Source organism: Castor canadensis, chromosome 5, assembly GCF_047511655.1.
Source record: "Castor canadensis chromosome 5, mCasCan1.hap1v2, whole genome shotgun sequence".
In the NCBI taxonomy this organism is placed as follows: Eukaryota; Metazoa; Chordata; class Mammalia; order Rodentia; family Castoridae; genus Castor; species Castor canadensis.
The window spans coordinates 46,368,692-46,389,086 of NC_133390.1; the positions used below are offsets into that span (position 1 = coordinate 46,368,692).

General features: G+C 33.4%; 1 protein-coding gene and 1 pseudogene across 1 annotated transcript; both read left to right on the forward strand.

The window, feature by feature from the left end:
- Positions 1-7,437: 7,437 nt before the first annotated feature.
- On the forward strand, positions 7,438-8,370 carry LOC109674538 (olfactory receptor 5AC1-like). The gene has a single exon (XM_020151482.2). It carries the CDS (start codon positions 7,447-7,449, stop codon positions 8,368-8,370), a length of 924 nt encoding a protein of 307 aa, XP_020007071.1. The 5' UTR covers positions 7,438-7,446.
- A 9,211-nt stretch (positions 8,371-17,581) lies between these two features.
- Positions 17,582-18,449, forward strand: LOC109674539 (olfactory receptor 5AC1-like; annotated as a pseudogene).
- The last annotated feature ends 1,946 nt before the right edge of the window (positions 18,450-20,395 follow it).

Genomic DNA, 20,395 nt, shown 5'->3' on the forward strand with positions numbered 1-20,395 from the left:
TAGTTAATTATTTTTGTATGTTTTAGAAACATAAGAGAATTTGACATTTATTGGCATGTCTAAAAAAAGCAGAACTCAGGTTGTTCATACCCTTTTTGCATTATTTCTACTTTTGTAAGTTGCTATTAGGAAAATTAAACCTGAAACCACATATCCAACCCTGAGTACCAAGAAAATGCCGCCCCTGAAATTCATCCTAACACTGTAACTGAAGAGGTACATTATCAAAATTCTGTAATTTATAAAATTTTTATAAGGTTGGTCAAAATCATAATATTGATGGCAATTTGTTTATCAGTCAATATTATGCTCCCAAAATAAACAACACTATTGACATTATAAATGATACAAATGTAATATAAAATAGGTGATCCATGAAGGCCAGATAAGAAAGAATGCTTACTCTTTCTTTGCTAAAATTCTTGCCAAGTTATTTAAACAATGATAAAAGTCAATAAAAATATTGGTTCAGTGATTTTTCTGAGGTAGCTGGTCAGTTATATAACCAGTGTTTGAATCATTAAACGTCTAATTCCAGAAATATAGTCAAAGTTGCACCAGGGAACAGTCCTCACCATCAGAACCATTTGAACATTTTCAGGTAGATTTTATTCACTCACTCACCATCTTTTTATAAATGTGTATATGTAAATCTACATATAGTTGTTGAATAAATTCAAACCTTTGTTTATTGAGAGGCTGATGCAATTACTTCAGAAAAAACAATTAGAAAATGTTTTTCCTTTTGGGAAAACATTCATCACAAATGAAATTAATGAAGCATTATACTTTCCCTATGTGCATCTCTGGCTTTCATTCATTTGTCAAATATTTAATTCCACATATTGACATCTCTAACATCATTCCACTTACATGGCTTACCAATGTGTATGTTAAATCCTATGTATGTTTCTTGAGTGAATATAATCCTTTTCCTATTGCGAATGCTTTAGAGAAAACAATTGGAAGATATTTTCTCACTTTGGGTATTCTTAAATGAAATTTCTCATGATATAAACTTTAAGATTACTAAATAAGAGTATCCAACTGTTATGACACTATTGTTGTCCTTATTACCCTTGGGAAATGTTGAATACTCAAATAGCAGTCTAAATTTTAAATTGGCAAAATTACCTGAAACCATTCAATTTCTAGTCCTAAATTGTTGGCTTTTGTGTTTATGTCATTAATATTTATAACTTTTGGAACACATTCATTCACTTATTACATTTTTATTGGAAGACCCATGCTTTCAATGATAGAGCCCCAGGTTAAGCAGGTTCATTGAAAATCTGCCATGACCCAATGTTCTAAAGCACTGATGCAATATTCTACAGTCTATTTCTACAAGGTGAAGAACGCTTTCAGGGGCCCTTTATGCATTGAAAATGTTTTTGTACCATACCTTAGAACCCAGTGACTGGATATTCTTGAGCGATATGAATGAAAAAACTATGTATTTGTTTCATGCTAAGTGATCCAGTAGGATTGTTTTAACTTATCATGTAGCAATTAAATTACAAGATATTGATACTTGAGACCAAAGTTCTTAACTAAAAAGAGCTCTGACAGCTTTCAACCTACATCTGATTTGAAACTAAGAATATGCTGTGTGAATGTTTCCCAGTGACTTCATAACATTGATAGCTTTCCCAAGTGATAGAACAATATCAGCAGCAGCATCACATGCCCTACCAAAATTTAACAAATAGGACACAAGCAACCTAAACAGTCATATAACAAGTAATAAGATTGAAACAGTAATAATCTTCCAACAAACAAAAGCCCAAGTCTAGGCAAATTAATTGAATTCTACCAGACACTTTAAGAGTAATTAACATCAACCCAACAAAGAATTCCATAAAATTCAAAGGAAAGGAACATCCTCCGACTCACTTTGTAAAACTACTATTGCCCATATTCTAAAACCAGTTAAAAGCACACACACACAAAAGAACTGTAAGGCAGTTTACTTGAATAGCATAGATTAAAAACCCCTTAAAAGTCCTTGCAACATAATAAAAGCGAGAGCACACAAGGGAGGGGTGAGGATAGGTAAGACACCTAAAAAACTAGCTAGCATTTGTTGCCCTTAACGCAGAGAAACTAAAGCAGATACCTTAAAGCAACTGAGGCCAATAGGAAAAGGGGAACAGGTACTAGAGAAAAGGTTAGATCAAAAAGAATTAACCTAGAAGGTAACACCCACGCACAGGAAATCAATGTGAGTCAGTGCCCTGTATAGCTATCCTTATCTCAACCAGCAAAACCCCTTGTTCCTTCCTATTATTACTTATACTCTCTCTACAACAAAATTAGAGATAAGGGCAAAATAGTTTCTGCTGGGTATTGAGGGGGGGAGCGGGAGGGGCTGGAGTGGGTGGTAAGGGAGGGAGTGGAGGCAGGGGGGAGAAATGAACCAAGTCTTGTATGCACATATGAATAATAAAAGAAAAATGAAAAAAAAAAAGTCCTTGCAAATTAAAATCAGTAACACGTTCAAAAATGTATACCATGTTTAAGTTGATTTTATTCCAGGAATGCAAGAATGGTTTAAAACAGTAACATAAATAAAGGTAACATATAAAGAGAATCAAGGATAAAATATCACATAATCCTCTCAATGAATGCAGAAAAAATATTTTCTCAAAATTCCATATCATTTCATTATAAAAGTCCTGAAAAAAACTAGGAATAGAAGGAGCATACCTCAAGATAATAATGGCTATTTATGACAAAATTATATCCAACATCATACTAAATGGGGATAAACGGAAAATATTCCCCTTAAATTCAGGAACACCACAAATGTGTTTAGTTGCTCCACTGTTACTCAGTATGGTACTGAAATTCTTAGCCAAAGCAACAAGGTAAGAAAAATAAATAACAGTGATACAAGTTGGTAAGGATATAAAGTTATTCTGCTTTACAAATGATATAAAGTCTCTGGAAAAGTCTTATAAGACTCTACAAGAAAACAGACCTGATAAACACTATTAGAAATTGTAGAAGAATATGAAAGGAACATATAAAACTCCATAGCCTTTCTCCATACAAATAAATTTCTTTCTGAGAAAGAAATTAGGAAAATAATCCCACTCATACTAGCCTCAAAAATATATAAGAATAAACTCATCAAGGAGGTGAAAGACCTCTATAATGAAAAGTATAAAACACTGAAGAAAGAACTTGAAGAAGACACTAGTTGATGGAAATAGAAAAATATTCTATTAAATTTCCTCAGCACCTAAATAAATTATTTTTGGAATTGGAAATTACTTCAAATATTGGGTATGCTTAGTCAACTGTCAGATATATAAATGGTAGAGATGTATTTTCTCTCTATCATGAAAAAGCTGTGCATGTTTTATGTCTGGCTACTTTGCTGGTGTATACTCTTTAATCTCCTGATTATACTACATATGACTTTGTGAATATGTACAATAAAATTTTTTTTTGTGTTAACTGTCATATTACTGTCATTCCCAGCTTTTTTGAAAAAGAAATTTATTTGAAGTAAAAACACGTGGGGCAGACTGGCTTCAGTTTACTTGGGACTCAGTTTGCTCAGTCTCTGGTTCTTCTTATTGCATCTACACTGTGCCTCATAGTGCACTGGCTCCATTCTAAGCCAGCCACTCCTTGTGATTGCAGAATCCCTGTAGATGTGACCATTCCATTTTCTATATGTGTGTCACAGACTGATTTTTCTTGGAGGTGAAATTATTACATGTAGTATAAAGACTTTCATTGTGACCTTATACTTTTATTATTTCAATAATAATGTCTTCTAATTTGGTCATGATTTGGAGTTCATAGTGTTACCTTGTATATCCTTCAGCCAGAATTATATAAAGCAAGCTGTCATCCTCACTTTCCTGAGAGAAATACAGCCATGTGTAGTTCCATGGGTAATGGAAACAATATTTTTGCAATTATTAAATAAGAAACATTCAATATCTGTTTAGTGAGTTACTTTTCATGGCTTCTTAGGTGGAAAATGCTAAAATTTCTCTTATAATCAAGATGGTCTGAGGAGTAGACCTTTAAAATTTATGTCCTGATTGTATCTTTCACTGAATTGTCTGACTTTTGGTCTTTCTGTAATGAAAAGTCTTTAAACTTGTTACTCTGTTAGAAGCAAGACACGATGATGTAGTTCAACTTAGAAAAGCTACCTCTTCTGCAGGGTATTGAGGGTGTGCTAGGGAGAGGGAGGGGACGGAGTGGGTGGTAAGGGAGGGGGTGGGGGCAGGGGGGAGAAATGACCCAAGCCTTGTATGCACATATGAATAATAAAACAATAAGAGCCAAGAAAAAAAAAAGAGCTGGGGAAGTGTGGCTCAAATGCAGAGCACAAAGCCCTAAGTTCAAACCCCAATACCAACCAAGAGAGGAAAAAAAACAGAAAGAAAAAGTAAAATCCAGGGCTGGAAGTGTTTCAGGATAGACTGCTTGCCTATCTAGCATGACTGATTCCCAGAAAGAGGGAATAAGACCTTACATAGCAAGCTATGCCCTCCGAAAGGAACTAACAGAACTAGCTCAAAAGAAAGGACTTAAAGGGACTTGGAAAGAGCTGTGTAACAGTAGAAAAAAAAAAAAAAGAAAAGCTACCTCTTCTGATCCTATGGTAAGGTATGTTGCATTACCTTCTGATGGTTCTAGGAGAGAATTTGTTGTGTAGTTGGCATAGGATCTCTATCTGTCTGGAAGTATATGTTGAAATTTATGGAATCAGTGTAAAAACTAAGATGGAGAAAACAAAATATAACTTGAAGAGTCTAGTTTTGTTGAGATAGGAACTAGTTGGGAATTGGATTTGCTCCCTTTGGGAAAGTGGAAGTGACTTATGTGTGGGAAGACTGGTAAAAAAAGATAAATGATATCCATACAAGTACAGGAAGAAGCTGTTAAGTCATCACCAAAATAATTTTCTTTCTGTCTTAGTCACAGAGTCACCTATCTTAACTGTGGTTACATGATTGAGTTTAAGATTGAGATAAATATGCACTCCATACCCTCTATCTCATTAGCAACAAAAACTTAGAATCCTCTGTCACTTTTTCCGTCCAGCTTGACCCAAATGGTAACAGACTTGAAAGACTGCATGTTCGGAAAATGTTTGGGTGACAAGGTAGAAGCAGGTTAATCCTCAAGTGGATTCGTGTATTCTTTGAGTTGTGAGCATGTACATTACAACTTTTCATGAAGGACTAAATTTGTATTGTGTCAATCCATTAAAATACTGTGGATTACAGTAAATATGTAGATTACAAACTCAGAAAAATTCCTCATCTGTGTAAAGGATTTTCATTAAAGGGACATGGATAATAAGGCTTAAAAATTTAGTTGCTATTTTATGTACAATGAAAAGTTATATACTTCAACTGGAGGGAGATTATGTTTAAGGGTTGGTGTTAAAATCATGTAAATTTTATAAAGATCAGTTTAGTAACAATGTGAGAAATAAGTTCAATGACTGTGAGAACATGAAGAAATTACAGTGGAAAGGTTGATCAGTTAGTCCTGGGAAGAGATGGATGTATCTTTATTAGATAAAATCTAGAGGACTTGCCAATGGTGTAGACAATGGCACTGAGGTGAGGTTTCTGACAGCCATTTCCCTGGATTATTATTTGCATAATGCTGACACTGTTCTCTGAGAATGGAAACACTGGAAGAATACCAGGTTAGGGGTTGGAATTGGCAAAGATCTTAGAATCAGATTTGGACATGTTAGATCTAAAGAACATTTGGGATGTCTAAATAGAAATCACTTTTATTGCATATTTAAGTTATAAATTAGTAAGACACATAACAGAAATGAAAACCAGCTTATGCTAAACACTGCCCTCAGCAATATTTGAAAATGAGCCTTTGCTTTGAACCCTTAAGACACAGTGTGTGGTTGTAGTTATAACCAGCTGTGTGGATAATTTGGTGATTATCTCACAATGCCCAGAAGAACAACTTTGACTTCAACCTGCTGGGAATCTCTAGGAAACATTAAGGGAATTTAAAGCTTAAGGTATAATAAATAAATGTTTTTTTCCTCCAGTGTGCACTATCCACCAAAAATTACTACAAAATAATGCTGCTTCTTTCTATACCTTTTCTGTACCTGTTAGAAAAGGGCACACTTCTAGTTTTACAGATTCCCAAGAATTTGGTGAGAGTGGAGATATGAGTTTTTTAACTTATAGTTTTGAAATATGACTGTCAGATAACAAAATAACTAAGAAAGAAACTAAAAGTATAGAAACAATTTTTTAAAAGTTAGTAACCAAAATTGGAGTAGGCAAATAAAAACGCCTATCTGAACAAGTAGAATAGAGTTAGAAATTTTGCTGTTTATGAAGGTTACAAAAATTGGCTGAAAATTTTAGAATAAATATTGAGTAATAGACAAATGAAAACTAGGAAATTTAAAAATTAATAACATAATGAGAGTTTGTTTCTATTGTGTGAAAACTTTTATTAACTGAGACATAGGCTATGATGATCTATTGTCACTTATTTTAAATTTTTTGGAATAAGAAAATCAGGCTTAAGGTTTAAGTGGTTGTGTGAAATAAGAATTCTGTAATTACATGAAATCATGAGAGTATGTGTAATGTCCACTAAGATAATTCAGTGGATTTCTTGTGTCTTTTTACAAACACCTGTATTATTTCTTGAATTGTATTTTGCCAAAATTAAAACCAGGAATTTCAATAATTTGGTTATTGATATTTATAAAGAAAATTAGACAATTTTATACAGGGTAAAACTCTTATGAGTCTCAGTTTTCAAGTATTTTTATTCTTGTGCATGTTAGTGCTCTCTTTGTGTAAGAACTTACAAAATTTATCTAAAATTCATTTGTTATTTATTTTCATAGATGATAAATCAAACTGTTACAAATGATTCTGCTGCAGATTTTCATTTTTTTTTGAAAAATAATGCTTATTCATATTTTAAAATTAAACAAATCCTATTTTCTAATATTTTCTCAGAGTAAAATATTTTATATTACCTAAGTATTGGGAGGGTATGAGAATAAAATTATGGAAATTTTGTTCAAATGTGGAAAATACTACAATAGTCTGCATTTCTCCATGTATTTAGTTTGTTTTCAAAAATATTAAATGACTTTTTTGTGATTTCCTTAAGAAACCATTCCTTAATCATGAAAAACTTAATGAAAGCAAAAAAGTGATATATTTATGATATTGCCAATAAACAAAGTGTACATGAACACAATATTATATTATCGAAATCATAAAAAATCTAAATATCCATGTTACTCTATTTGAATTCCCAGCTTACTTTATTACAACAAATAGTAATTAACTGGGAAGCATCTCTTAGGACTATGTTAGTCACATAAAATGCTACCATTTTTATGATTCATTTATGAACAAATCCTCAATTCTTTTATTTTAGTGATTGTCCAGATGAGATATGGCAGAAGAAAATCAGACTTTGGTGACTGAGTTTGTCCTCACAGGACTTACAGATCATCCCAAGCTGCAGGTGCCCCTGTTCCTGGTGTTCCTGGTCATCTACCTCATCACCATGGTGGGCAACCTTGGGCTGATTGCACTCATCTGGAAGGATTCCCACCTTCACACACCCATGTACTTATTCCTCAGTAGTTTAGCCTTTTCAGATGTATGCACGTCATCCTCTGTGACTCCCAGGATGTTGATTAATTTTTTAACTAAGGATCATAGGATATCTCTTGCTGAGTGCTTTACCCAATTTTATTTTTTTTGTTTCAGTGCAACAGCAGAATGTTTCCTCCTGGTAGTGATGGCCTATGACCGCTATGTAGCCATATGTAATCCCTTGCTTTATCCAGTGGTGATGTCCAACAAACTCTGCACTTGGTTGATAAGTATTCCATATGTAATTGGAATTCTTCATTCAACAATTCATGTAGGATTACTATTTAGATTAACTTTCTGCAGATATTCTATAATAAATTATTTCTACTGTGAAATCACACCACTGTATGCCATTTCTTGCAATGACTCATCAGTTAATAAATTAGTGCTTTTTATTTTTGCCATTTTTATACAAGAATTTACTTTTATGAGTATCATTGTTTCTTATGCCCGTGTCCTCTTTGCCATCTTGAAAAAGAAGTCTGAGAAGGGCAGAAGCAAAGCCTTCTCCACCTGCAGTGCCCATCTGCTTTCTGTCTCTTTGTTCTATGGCACTCTCTTCCTCATGTATGTGCTCCCTGGATCTGGCCCAGATAAATATCGTGATAAGGTGTACTCACTGTTCTACACCATTATAATTCCTCTGCTAAACCCCTTTATTTACAGCCTAAGAAACAAGGAAGTTTTAGATTCACTGAGAAAAGTGGTCAAGAAATAAACATTTTTTAGGAAACTGTCCTTATTTCCTTCCTCTCTCCTCTTCCTTCTCCTCCTTCTCTATCTCTGTCTGTCTATTTGTCTCTCTCTCTGTCTCTCCCCCCACCATACCTACCTCCCTTTCTATGGTGGTAATGTGTTTGAACTGAGGACCTCATGATAGTGCTCTACCATTTGAGTCATGCCTCCAGTTATTTTAGTTATTTTTTTGGGTAGACTCTTGTGTTTTTACCCAAACTGCTCTGGATAGCTATCCTAATTTTGCCTCCTACACAGCTGGATGATAGGCATAAACCATCATGCCCCATTTATGGCTGAGATTCAGTCCCATTAACTTTTTGTCAAGCCTGGTCTATAACCAAAACCCTTCTGATATGAACTTTCTGAAGGGATGGGATTACAGATATGTGCATCTATGCCTGGACCCTCTTGCTTACTTTTTACACTCTAGTTTAAATAAATTAGAGTGTATTCCACTTTTTTTAGCACATAGTAAGAACCTAATACATGTTGTTCAATGAATGAAAAACAGTTTAGGTATGTTTTTCTTAGCAATAAGTTGTTATGGTCCTCAAATTAGCTATTGTATATTTTAAATATTACTTTTTGTTTTATATCTATATTCAAGAATGAAACCAAGTTTTGAGTAATCACATTATTAGGTCCATAACACGAATGAAATCTTGTGTTGCCATATGTCATGTTTTAGAACTCTTTTGAGTTTACATTCTTTTAAAAGAAGATTTATAATGTGTAAATCCTCTGTTTAAAAGTATTTATGCACGATTAAGGAGATCTTGAGTTAAATGTTTTTCAAACTCTTCATATGTATGTATAAGCATACCAATATACATATACATATGTGTATGTCATATATACTCCAATATAAAAATATGCAAAGCAAAATGATATTGATAAAGTAAATGTAATACAGGTCTTTTTGAAGAATTCAAAATGACTAATTCTATGTGGCCAAAAATAATATTTAAAAGAAATTGTATTTTAATTTTAATTAAAAGATATAATTACTTAATGATTAATATACATAAAATAGTTTAAAGTAGCATTTTGCATCAAAAATTAAACTTTGTAAATTCTTTCAAAATTTCTACTTTTTAGTTTATTGATTAAACTTCCTTAGCCCCTAAATACATTTTCTTCTGGAATTGACTATTACTTCAAATTACAGGTGTGCATTCTCAACTGTTGGATAAATAAGTGATAGCGATATTTTTCCCCTTCCAAAACTGTGCACGTTGTCTCTGTGGCTGTTTTGCTGGTGTGTACTCTTTAGTCTCCTGATTGTACAGCAAAGACTTTGTGAATATGTACAATGAAGGAAAAGTTTCCTCCTGCTAATGTGTCATCACATTTCTCTCATTCTCAGCTTTTTGAAAAAGAAATTTATTTGAAGAAAAAGCAATTTGTTAAGTCTTATAGACCAAAAGCCCAGGTGGGCAGACTGGCTTCAGTATCTTTAGAATTCGGTTTCCTCAGTCTCTGGTTCTTCCCATCGCATCTGTACAGTGCCTCGTAGTGTGCTGGCTCCATTCTAAGCCAGCCACTCCTTGTGATTACAGACTCCCTATACATGTAACCATTCCATTTTCTGTATGTGTGTCACAGACTGATTTTTGTTGGATATGCAATTGTTACATGCAATACAAAGACTTGCATTGTGATATCATACCTTTATTGTTTCAATAATACTCTTCTAATTTAGTCATGGCTTGGAGTTCATAGTGTTACCTGTGTGTCCTTCAGCCAGAATTATATAAAGCAAGCTGTCATCCTCACTTTCTTGAGAGGAACACAGCCATCGGTAGCCCATAGTTAATGGGGACAATATTTTTGCAAATATTGGACAATGAATATTTAATTTCTGTTTTACAACGTATTTTCATGTCCTTGGGAACATGTTCTTGGGAGTAGAGCTTCTAAATTTATATATCCTTTGCTGTGTCTTTCACTGAGCTTGGTGTACTGATTTCCAGTCTTTTTCTCTGTTATTCAAAGGCTTTAAACTTGTCACTCTATTAGAACTAACATATGATGTAGTTGTACTGATAAAAGCCACCTCTTCTGGTCCTGTGGAATTTAGGAAGAAAAGAGAAAATATGGAAGTTTTGGGGAAGGATCAGGCAGATGGGGTATGATTTCCCCCTTTGAAGATAATGTGGAATTTGAAATTGGAATGAAAAATTACTTAGCTATGAGATACTGTGTTTTCTCTTGTGTTGGTTAAAATTACCACAAACTGGACTGGCGTCAGGGTCGAGGTAAAGAACTTGCTTAGCAAGCAATAGTTCTTGAGTTCAAGCACCAGTACTACCACCAACAGAAAACAAAATACCACAGGCTTTTGTCTTGAACAACAAAAATTTATTATATTGTATGTTTGGTGTGCAGAATTATAACAACAGTTGTATTGGGCTCAGATCGGTTAAGGCAGACTGCATTACCTTCTGAAGATTCTAGGAGAGAATTTGTTTCTTTTGCTTTTCCAGTTTTAGGATGCACACACAGTTTAATCTTGAACCCCTCCACTCATCTTTATATATCGCTTTCATACCAGTCACTTGTACAATAATTTTTACAATATATAGCAAAATCAGGGAGTCTGATTACTTTATCCTTATTCTTTATTTTCAAGATTTCTTTCACGTTTGGGGCATTTTTTTATTTCCATATGAATTTTAGGATTATTTTTCCTATTTCTGTCAAAAATGACATCTAAATTTTGAAAGGAATTATACTGATTACAAATCATTATTGAGAATGTGGAGATTTTCACAATATTAATTCTTCCTACCTACAAGCACAGAACATTTTTCATTTATTTGTTCTTTCTGTAATTTCTTTCATGAACGTTTTATATTTTTCATCATATAGATCATTTCCCCTGGATAAATTTATTCTTAAGTACTTTTATGTGATTTCAAATGAGATTGTTTACTTACATTCTTTTTCAAACAGTTCATTGTTAGTATTTGTAGTAGCTACTAATTTTTGTACATTGATTTTTTTTATCCTGCAAGTTCACTAAATGTATTTATTAGATCTAATAGGTTTCTTGATGGAATATTTAGTGTTTGATATGTATAAGAGCATATCATAAGCAAACAAAGACAACATCATTTCTTCCATTCCTATTCAGATGTTTCTCATTTTTTTCTTGCCTCTTTGCTTTGGCAAATATTTCTGCTGCTATGTTGAATCAAATGTCCAATATATATTTAAAAAATGCTCCACACTTCCATTATCAGAAAAGTTCAAATCAAAATCTCATTAGATATTATATCATAACAGTAAGAGTGTCTAGGATGAAAAAATAGGCACAGTGTGTGTGTGTGTGTGTGTGTGTGTGTGTGTTGGGGTGTACTAGTAGGAGGGGAGAAGGTGAAGGAAGGAGATAGAGGTGAGGGCATATGGTTGATTGACTTCATGTACCTATATGAAACAGAACTAAAAAACCTTTTGCAATTGCTTTAAGTGGGGTGGGGAGGGAGCCGAGGGGGAGAGACGATGGAGGCAATGTAAATAATGTGCAATATAAGCCCAACTGGGAATTGTCACAGAAAATACTCCCCATAAATAAATATATCATAACAAAAATTTATAGTAAAAAAAACAGTGGCTACCCTTCAAAATCAAAGATAACAAGTGTTGGTGAGGATGTGGAGAATAAGAAACCTTTGTATATTTTTTGTTAAAGTATAAATTGATACAGATTTTTGGAAAATAGTATATAAAATCTTAAATATAGGATTATTTTATGTTTCAGCATACTGCTTCTAGATATACATCCAAAAGAAATGAATTCAATATTTGAAAGATATAGCCCATGTTAGTTTTGGCATTAATCTTAATAGCAAAGTTGTGTTTGTACCCTTGACCATGAATGATTAACAGGTCAAGGAAATATGTCATATATACCCAAAGAAAACTGTGTATCCTTTAAAAGAAGGTGATGCCATCATTTATGCAAATACAGATTCAATCAGCGGACATTGTCAACTTAAATAAGTCAGGAATGTAAAGATAAATACTGTGTGATCCTTTATATAGAATTTTATAAAGTCAGACTCATAAAAACAGAAAGTTGGAAAGTTAGTTACCAGAGACTAGGATGCAAGGGAAGAGGGAGGCAAGGGGAAAGAAGTGATGTTAAATGAAAGGTACTGCTGGCGGAGTGACTCAGGTGGTAGAGCGCTTGCCTAGCAAGCATGAGTTCAAACCCCAATACCAAAAAACAATGTAGCATGTACATATTTGGACTGGCAGAGTGGCCCAAGTGGCAGAGTGTCTGCCTAGCAAGTATGAGGTCCTCAGTTCAAACCCCATTACTGCCAAAAACAAAACAACAAAAAAGCCCTGTAACTCTAAAAGGTGCAAAGTTAAAACTAAACTGGAATATTGAGTTTCAGTGATCTATTTCATTGTGTGGAGACCATAGTTAAAAATAATATATCATATATTGAATAATTGTTAAGAGAATGTATTTTAATTTGCTCTTCTCCAAAAATAATGAGTTTTTGGGGTAATAAGCACATTAATTAGTTGATGGAATTTTTCTGCAATGCATGTAGAGTTCAAAATATTACATTTTATCCCATGAATATACAAAAGTTTATTTTTAAAAAGAACTAAATTAATACAAAAGAAAATTCAATATATTGAGTTTATTTTACAGTGCAAAAGACTTTATTGCGATATGTTGAATAGAGGTGGGGAAAGCAGGCATCCCAGTCTCATTCCTGACTTTAGCAGGAATGGTTTCAGTGGTTCTCCATTTAGTATAATGTTGGTTATAGGTTTGTCATATTTAGCCTTTATCATGTTGAAGAAAATTTCTTCAACATTTCTTCCATATTTTCAGAGCTTTTTTTTATCATGAAAGGGTGTTGAATTTTGCCAGAGGTATTTTTTTCATCTATTGAAAGGATCATATGGTTTTTATCCTTGCTTCTGTTTATATGCCCTATTACATTGTACATCCTTGCATCCCTGGAATCCAAGAGGGTGATAACTACCCTTTTAATGGAGGAGTGGAAAGTTTACATTAATGAGAATATAAGATGGACCACCTTGCCTGGTTTGTTTGTTGAGATGAAGTATCTAACTTTGCATCTGACCTAGTGTAGACCTGCAATCTGCCCAATCTCTACCTCTGTCTAGTTGGTTTTACAAGTGTGAGCCACCATATCCAGTCAGGCCAAAAATTTTGAAAATACTACTGGAAAACACTTGAAGATATAGGAATGGACAACTTTCTGTATAGGATTGTAACACCTCAGGAAACAACAGCAAAAATCAACAAATAGGTTTGTATTGAATTAAATAGCTTCAGCATAGCAAAGAGTAAATAATTCCCAATATTGAATACAGAGCCTAAATAATTGAAAAAATCTTTCCCACCTCTCATGTGACAGGGATCAATATCTATAATACATAAAAACTCAAACAATATACATCAACAGAATTAATAATCCAAACAATAAATGGCCAAATGAACAGCTTTTCAAAGAAGTATAGTCAAGCATAGTGGTTCACACTGTAATCCCAGCAACTTGTGAGGCCGAGACCAGGAGGATCACAGTTTGAGGCCCATCTAGAGCATAAAAAGAAGGTCACAACTCACATGTGAGCTTTGTAGGGCATGATTTTCATTCTGCCATGCGGATTGTAGTCCATGATGCTCCTAGTGTAAGTGTGGGAGAGCCTATTTAAAAAATAGCTAAAAAGCAGAAAGTTCTGGGTTGTGGCTCAAGTGGTATAGCCCTTGCCTAACAAGTTCAAAGCCCTAAATTCATTCCTCAGTAGCACCAAAAAAAAAAAAAAGTACCCGAAAAAATATTAACCATCTTTAGCCATCATGTAAATGCAGATCAAGACTATTTCAAGATTTCATCTCACCTCAGGCATATTGGCTATCACCCCCCTCCAAAAAACAAAACCAAAAAAACCTCAAAAAACAAATGCTGACTAGATTGTGAGGAAAAGAGAATCCTTACACATTTTTGGTAGGATTATAAACTAGTCCAGCCACAAAAAATATCAGCATGGAGTTCCACAAAAACCTAAAAATAGAGCTACCGTATGCTCCAGTTATAACACTCCTGGAAATGCACCAGAAGGAATCTAAGTCAGCATACAATAGAGATACCTGCACATGTTTATTCTTTGTTCACAATAAACTAGGTTCCCCACAATGGATGAATGGATAACTATGTATATATATGTATATAAATGAAAGAATTACATATAAAACATATAATTGTTATGTATTCATATATATGAATTATAACATTTACATATAATATTTCATATATAAGTTTTATTCAGTCACAAAGAAAATCAAAGTATTTAATTTTAATTTACAAGAAACTTAATTTATAAGAAAAATAAAGAACTAGATCTCATTATGTTAAGCAAAAAGAACCACACAGAACTGACAAATATGGTAGATTTTCTATTATATGCAGAGTATAGATTTAAAAATGGAAGTGAGAATGATTGAGGAGGTGAATTCCTGTATGATATATTTGATACATTGTAAGAACCTGTGTAAATGCCACATCGTATCCCCACCCATGACAATAGTAAAGGAAAAAAAAACCTATAAGGGGCCTGTTTGGAAAGAAGAAGAGGATTAGTTGGAAAGAGGACTAGGGACTAGAGATTGAGTACGATCAGAATACATAATGTAAATATATGAACATGGCATGACAAAATGCATTAAAAATGCTAAAAGAAACCCCAATAGGCCATGAATTTTTAGGGTAGATAATCACAATCTGCTAAATTGTAATCCCTATTGCTATTGTATGCCAGAAGTGCATCCAGAAAACGAACATTTTGAAAAAGTATTTAATATGAAGTGTGCATGGTTTTCAAATTTTGACCATGAAAGAGGAACTAGAGCATGTTACATTTACCAGGGATGGACAACAGTGTTGCTCTGATAATCTCGGCAGAGTGTTGCACTAATTAGTTTGCTCTGTGTCAGAAGAAATCTTTATTCTCTGAATTTTTGACAGCAGCAGCCTCGTCATTTATATAGACCATATTATGAACTTGAAAAGTCCAGTGATCCAGAGATGTATTAGTTGGATAGAAATGAATGTTATTTGGAGATCAGGTTTTTGCTGAGATAGTGACTAGATGGGAACCAGGATTTACACCCATGCAGACAGGATGAGAGTTGGTTATGTGTGAGAAAGAATGTAAACAGGTCAGTGATAATCAGGAAAGTCACAACAAAGAAACTCAGCTGATCACCAAATTCAACTTTATTTCTTCCTAGATACATACTCTGTCTTTGCCTCTAAAGGTAGTTATATGATGTACCTCAACTACATTTCTGTCTCACAAACACCTGACACTCAAAATCCATGTGAATTTTCTCCTTGGTTCAGATGAAAACACAGACACTGAAGGAATTCATTTGTGTAAAATTCTTGAGTGAAAAGACAAAAATTGTCTAGGACTCTAAATTCCTAAGTTGAGGAACATATGCTTTATAGTTCACGTGAAGATCTAAATTTACGTGTCAATCTACTATAATATTAAGGATGTCTCCAAATGCAGTTGCTATAACAGCAAATAGTGTACACATACAATGCCAACTCACTTAACTCTATACAATTAATTATTGGTTTTATTTTCAGTATAATGTCATCAATATGCAGGCTTTAGAATTTTAGCTATTATCCTATGTGGAATGATAAATTACTCATGCATTTTAAGTGAGGAGAGTGTGCTTATGCATTTGTGGTCAAATGATACACCGTCTTTTTTCAGACTGGAAAATGAATTGGCTGACTCTGTTATCAGGTATAGATAGTGTTTGCAGAAACTTAGCAAATATGTCCAGGCAAAGAGTGAATATATCTTGGATTTTGCAGTCAACTGTGAAGATAGAAAAATGTACTAGGATTTAAGACATCTTTATCCGATAAAATCTAGAGGATTTGCCAATGGTGGAAATAATGGCATTGAGGTGAGCTTTCTGTCAACCGTGTTTCCCTGGGTTATTATTTGTATAACAAATATTTGGCGATCCTGTTCACTGAGATGGGAAACAGTGGAAGAATACAAGGTTTGGGGCCTGTAATTGGCAAAAACCATAGTTTTGTAACTCATCTTTGTAGGCATGTGAGTTCTAAAGAAAATTTGGAATTTCTAAATGGTAATCACTTTATTATGCAGTTAAGTTATATGTTATTAAGAGACATATCAGGTATGAAAACTAGCTTATTCCATACTCTAGTGATATTTTAAAAGAAGCCTCGGCAGTGAACCCTGAGGACACAGTGTGTGGTTGTAGTTGGTATAACCAGCTGTGTGGATAATTTGGTGATTATGGAAACATTTATAAGGAAAATTGGACCTGTTTACTCAGGGCAAAACTCTCTTAAATTCTTAATTTTTTAGTAAAATTTTTGGTTTGGTTTACTTAGTGCTCTCTGTGAATATGTATATAAACCAAGCATTTTAAAATACATACATTTATCATTTCTTTTCATATGTGATAAATTAGCATCTTACAATTTTTGTGCTGATCTTCAGGGTTTTTGAAAAATAGTGTTTATTCATATCTTAAAATTTGATGAACCATGTGTTCTAATGCTTTCTCATGGCAAAATATTTTACATTACCTAAGTATTGAGAAGGTATGACTATAAAATACAATGTTTTCTTATACATGGAAGTATAGCATTAACCAATTCCTCCATATATTTATTACTCTTTTCAAAAAATTAAACAAAACATTTTATATATTTCTTAATAATGAAAAACCCCTAAGTCACGTGAAAAAATTGTATTCATAATAGTGACAATAAGCAAAGTGTCCAGGAATACAATTAATATTAAATTACTGAAATAACAAAAAACTCCCTAAAAATTCCTGCTATTCCATTCAAATCCTAAGCTTATTTAATTAGAACTTTTAAAGCAGACTATGTATTTCTAAAAACCCTGTTACAATGAAAGAGATTTGCTTTAAATTTACATATACATTCCAATGCAATATCATTTTGATGCTATGTTGAGGGAGAATTTCAAACATATAAGGTTAAAAATCAAATACTAATAAATTGAGAAGCATCTCTTAGGAATATGGTAAGCACTTAAAATGTCACCGCTTTTATGATTCATTTATGAACAAGTTATCACTTGTTTTATTTTAGTGATTGTCCAGGTTAGATATGACAGGAAAAAACCAGACTTTGGTCACTGAGTTTGTCCTCACAGGACTTACAGATCGTCCAGAGCTGCAGGTGCCTCTGTTCCTGGGGTTCCTGGTATCTACCTCATCACCATGGTGGACAACCTTGGGCTGATTGCTCTCATCTGGAAGGACCCCCACCTTCACACTGCCATGTACTTTTTCCTCAGCATTTTAGCCTTTGCAGATGCATGCACTTCATCCTCTGTGACTCCCAAAATGGTTATGAAGTTTTTAACTAAGGACCATGGAATATCTCTTGTTGAGTGCTTCACACAATTTTATTTTTTTTTGTTTCAGTGCATCCACAGAGTGCTTTCTCCTGGGAGTGATGGCCTATGACCGCTATGTTGCCATATGTAATCCAACAGACTCTGTACTTGGTTAATAAGTTTGTTATACTTAGTCAGTTTTCTACATCCCATAATCCATATGGGATTATTATTTAGATTAGTCTTCTGCAAATCTATTATAATAAATTCTACTGTGAAATCACACCACTGTATACCATTTGTTGCACTGACTCATTTTTGCGATTTTGATACAAAAATTTACTTTTATGAGTATCATAGTTTCTTACACCTGTGTTTCTTTGCCATCCTGAAAGAGAAGTCTGAGAAGGGCAGAAGCAAAACCTTCTCCACCTGCAGTGCCCATCTGCTTTCTGTCTCTTTGTTCTATGGCACTCTTTTCCTTATGTATGTGCTCAATGGGACTAGCTTAGATAAATATCAGATAAAATATTTTCACTGTTCTACACCATTATAATTCCTTTGCTTAACCCCTTTATTTACAGCCTAAGAAATAAGGAAGTTTTAGGTGCACTGAGAAAAGTGATCAAGAAATAAATATTTTCCGGGGAACTGGCCTTTGTTTCTTTCTTTTTTCTTTTTTTTGCCTTTTGTGGTTTTGGGGTTTGAAATCAGGATTTGTTAGGCAAGCGTTCCACCCCAAACTTTTTTGCTTTTAGTTGTGTTTTGAATAGTTTCATTTTTGTCCAGCCTTGGACCACATTCTTTTATTTATGCCTCCTACATATCTGGAATGACAGGTGCAGGCCATCACACTCAGCTGATATTTCAGATGAGATTCTGATAATTTATGCATGGGCTGGCCTTGAACTGTGATACTCCTGATGTCCACTTTCTGAGTAGCTGGGATAACAGTTGTGTACCACCACTCCCAGCCTCTCATGTTTCCTTTTACTTTTAATTTAAATCAATTATAGTATATTGTACTTTCTAACACATTGTAAGAACCTAGTAAATTTTGTTGAATGAATTAAGAAAACAAGTTAGATATGCTTTTCTTCAACTTAAGTTATTATGGTATCCAGGAGGTTAATGAATATTTTAAAAAGAGATCCTAATTGCTTTTTGCTTTCAATCCATACTGAAGGATGAAACTGAAATTAGAATCATAATATTACTAGATTTTTGTAATGTCAATGATTCTTCTGTTTCCACAAACACAAGTTTTAAAATTCTTGAACTTTTATACTTTTCAAGAAGACTTAGCATTTGTAAATCATTTGTTTAAAAGTATTTATGCTCTCTAAAGGAATGCTTGAGTCAGATATTTACCGATGTCTCTCTCTCTATATATATGCATATACTTGTATATATAAATGTATATGTATATATACAATATATAAAATAAAATGACTGTTGGAGTAACAACATATGTTCTTTTAATATATTTTTTTCTTTTTTTTATTGTGCTGTGAGTACATTGTGACACTTACAAAAGTGCTTACAATAGATCAAATATATCATACTTGAATTCACCCCTTCTAACATTCTCTTTTATCCCCCTTCTGCCAATTCCTAGAATGGTTTCAACAGGTATCATTTTTCCATTTACATGTCTTTTTGAACAGTTTAAAATTAGTAAACCTTAGCTAACTGTTTTTTGCAATTTATGAAAATTTCCAGGTTGTGAAAAGTTTCATTATTAGCCATAATGTCTCATAAATAGAGAAGATGGTGTTGGTAGACTAGCATAAATTTTGTGAGATATCAAAATGGTGTTGTGGTTATGCAAAACATATCATTGTATTTTAAAGATGCAGTCTGAAGCACTTAGTGTGAAATGTCACAATGTAATTTATCAAGAAATGTTTATTTTTTTAAAACATGCTATGTCTACAATTATTCTTTTCTTTCTAGTGATGTGTCTCATTGAATCCACCTAAATCCATTTTCTATTCTCTCTACCAACTTTCAAATGGTTTGAGCTACATGTAAAAGTTGTTTTATGCATAGAGCTAAATGTTTATGTTTATATTAAGTGTTTATGTATAGAGATTATGACAATAATCACAAACTGGCAATAGAGTAACAGATATCTCAGTTTCTTCCATCCAGAACTATGGTGTCTTACAGAAGGCTTGTCAGGTTACCTTATGAATAACAAATAATTAATGAAAATAAGTAAGGTCTCTCTCCATTTTTTGAACCCTTACTATCTTGTTAAATAGAATTCTAAAGGATTGACATTCACCGTCTCACTTGACTATTTCAACAACCTTACAAATGCACATTACTAAGTTTAGTTTGCAATTGAGGAAACCAAGGTTTAGAGAATTTAAGGTACTTGGTCAAAGACTTAGAGACAAAGCCCCCAAGACGGTTCTTTATAAAGTTAATGTTCTTAAGTTTGTTGCCCTTTCTCCCTATGTCTAGAAGTAGTAACTAAATATTAGTGAATCTGTACACATAATGATTCTTGATGACATGGAGTATAGTTTCAATTGTTACAGCTAACTTTATGATGTATTGCAATATCTTGTACA

Coding starts and splice junctions, on each gene's coding strand:
- LOC109674538 (XM_020151482.2), top strand. CDS start 7,447: ATGGCAGAAGAAAATCAGACTTTGGTGACTGAGTTTGTCCTCACAGGA.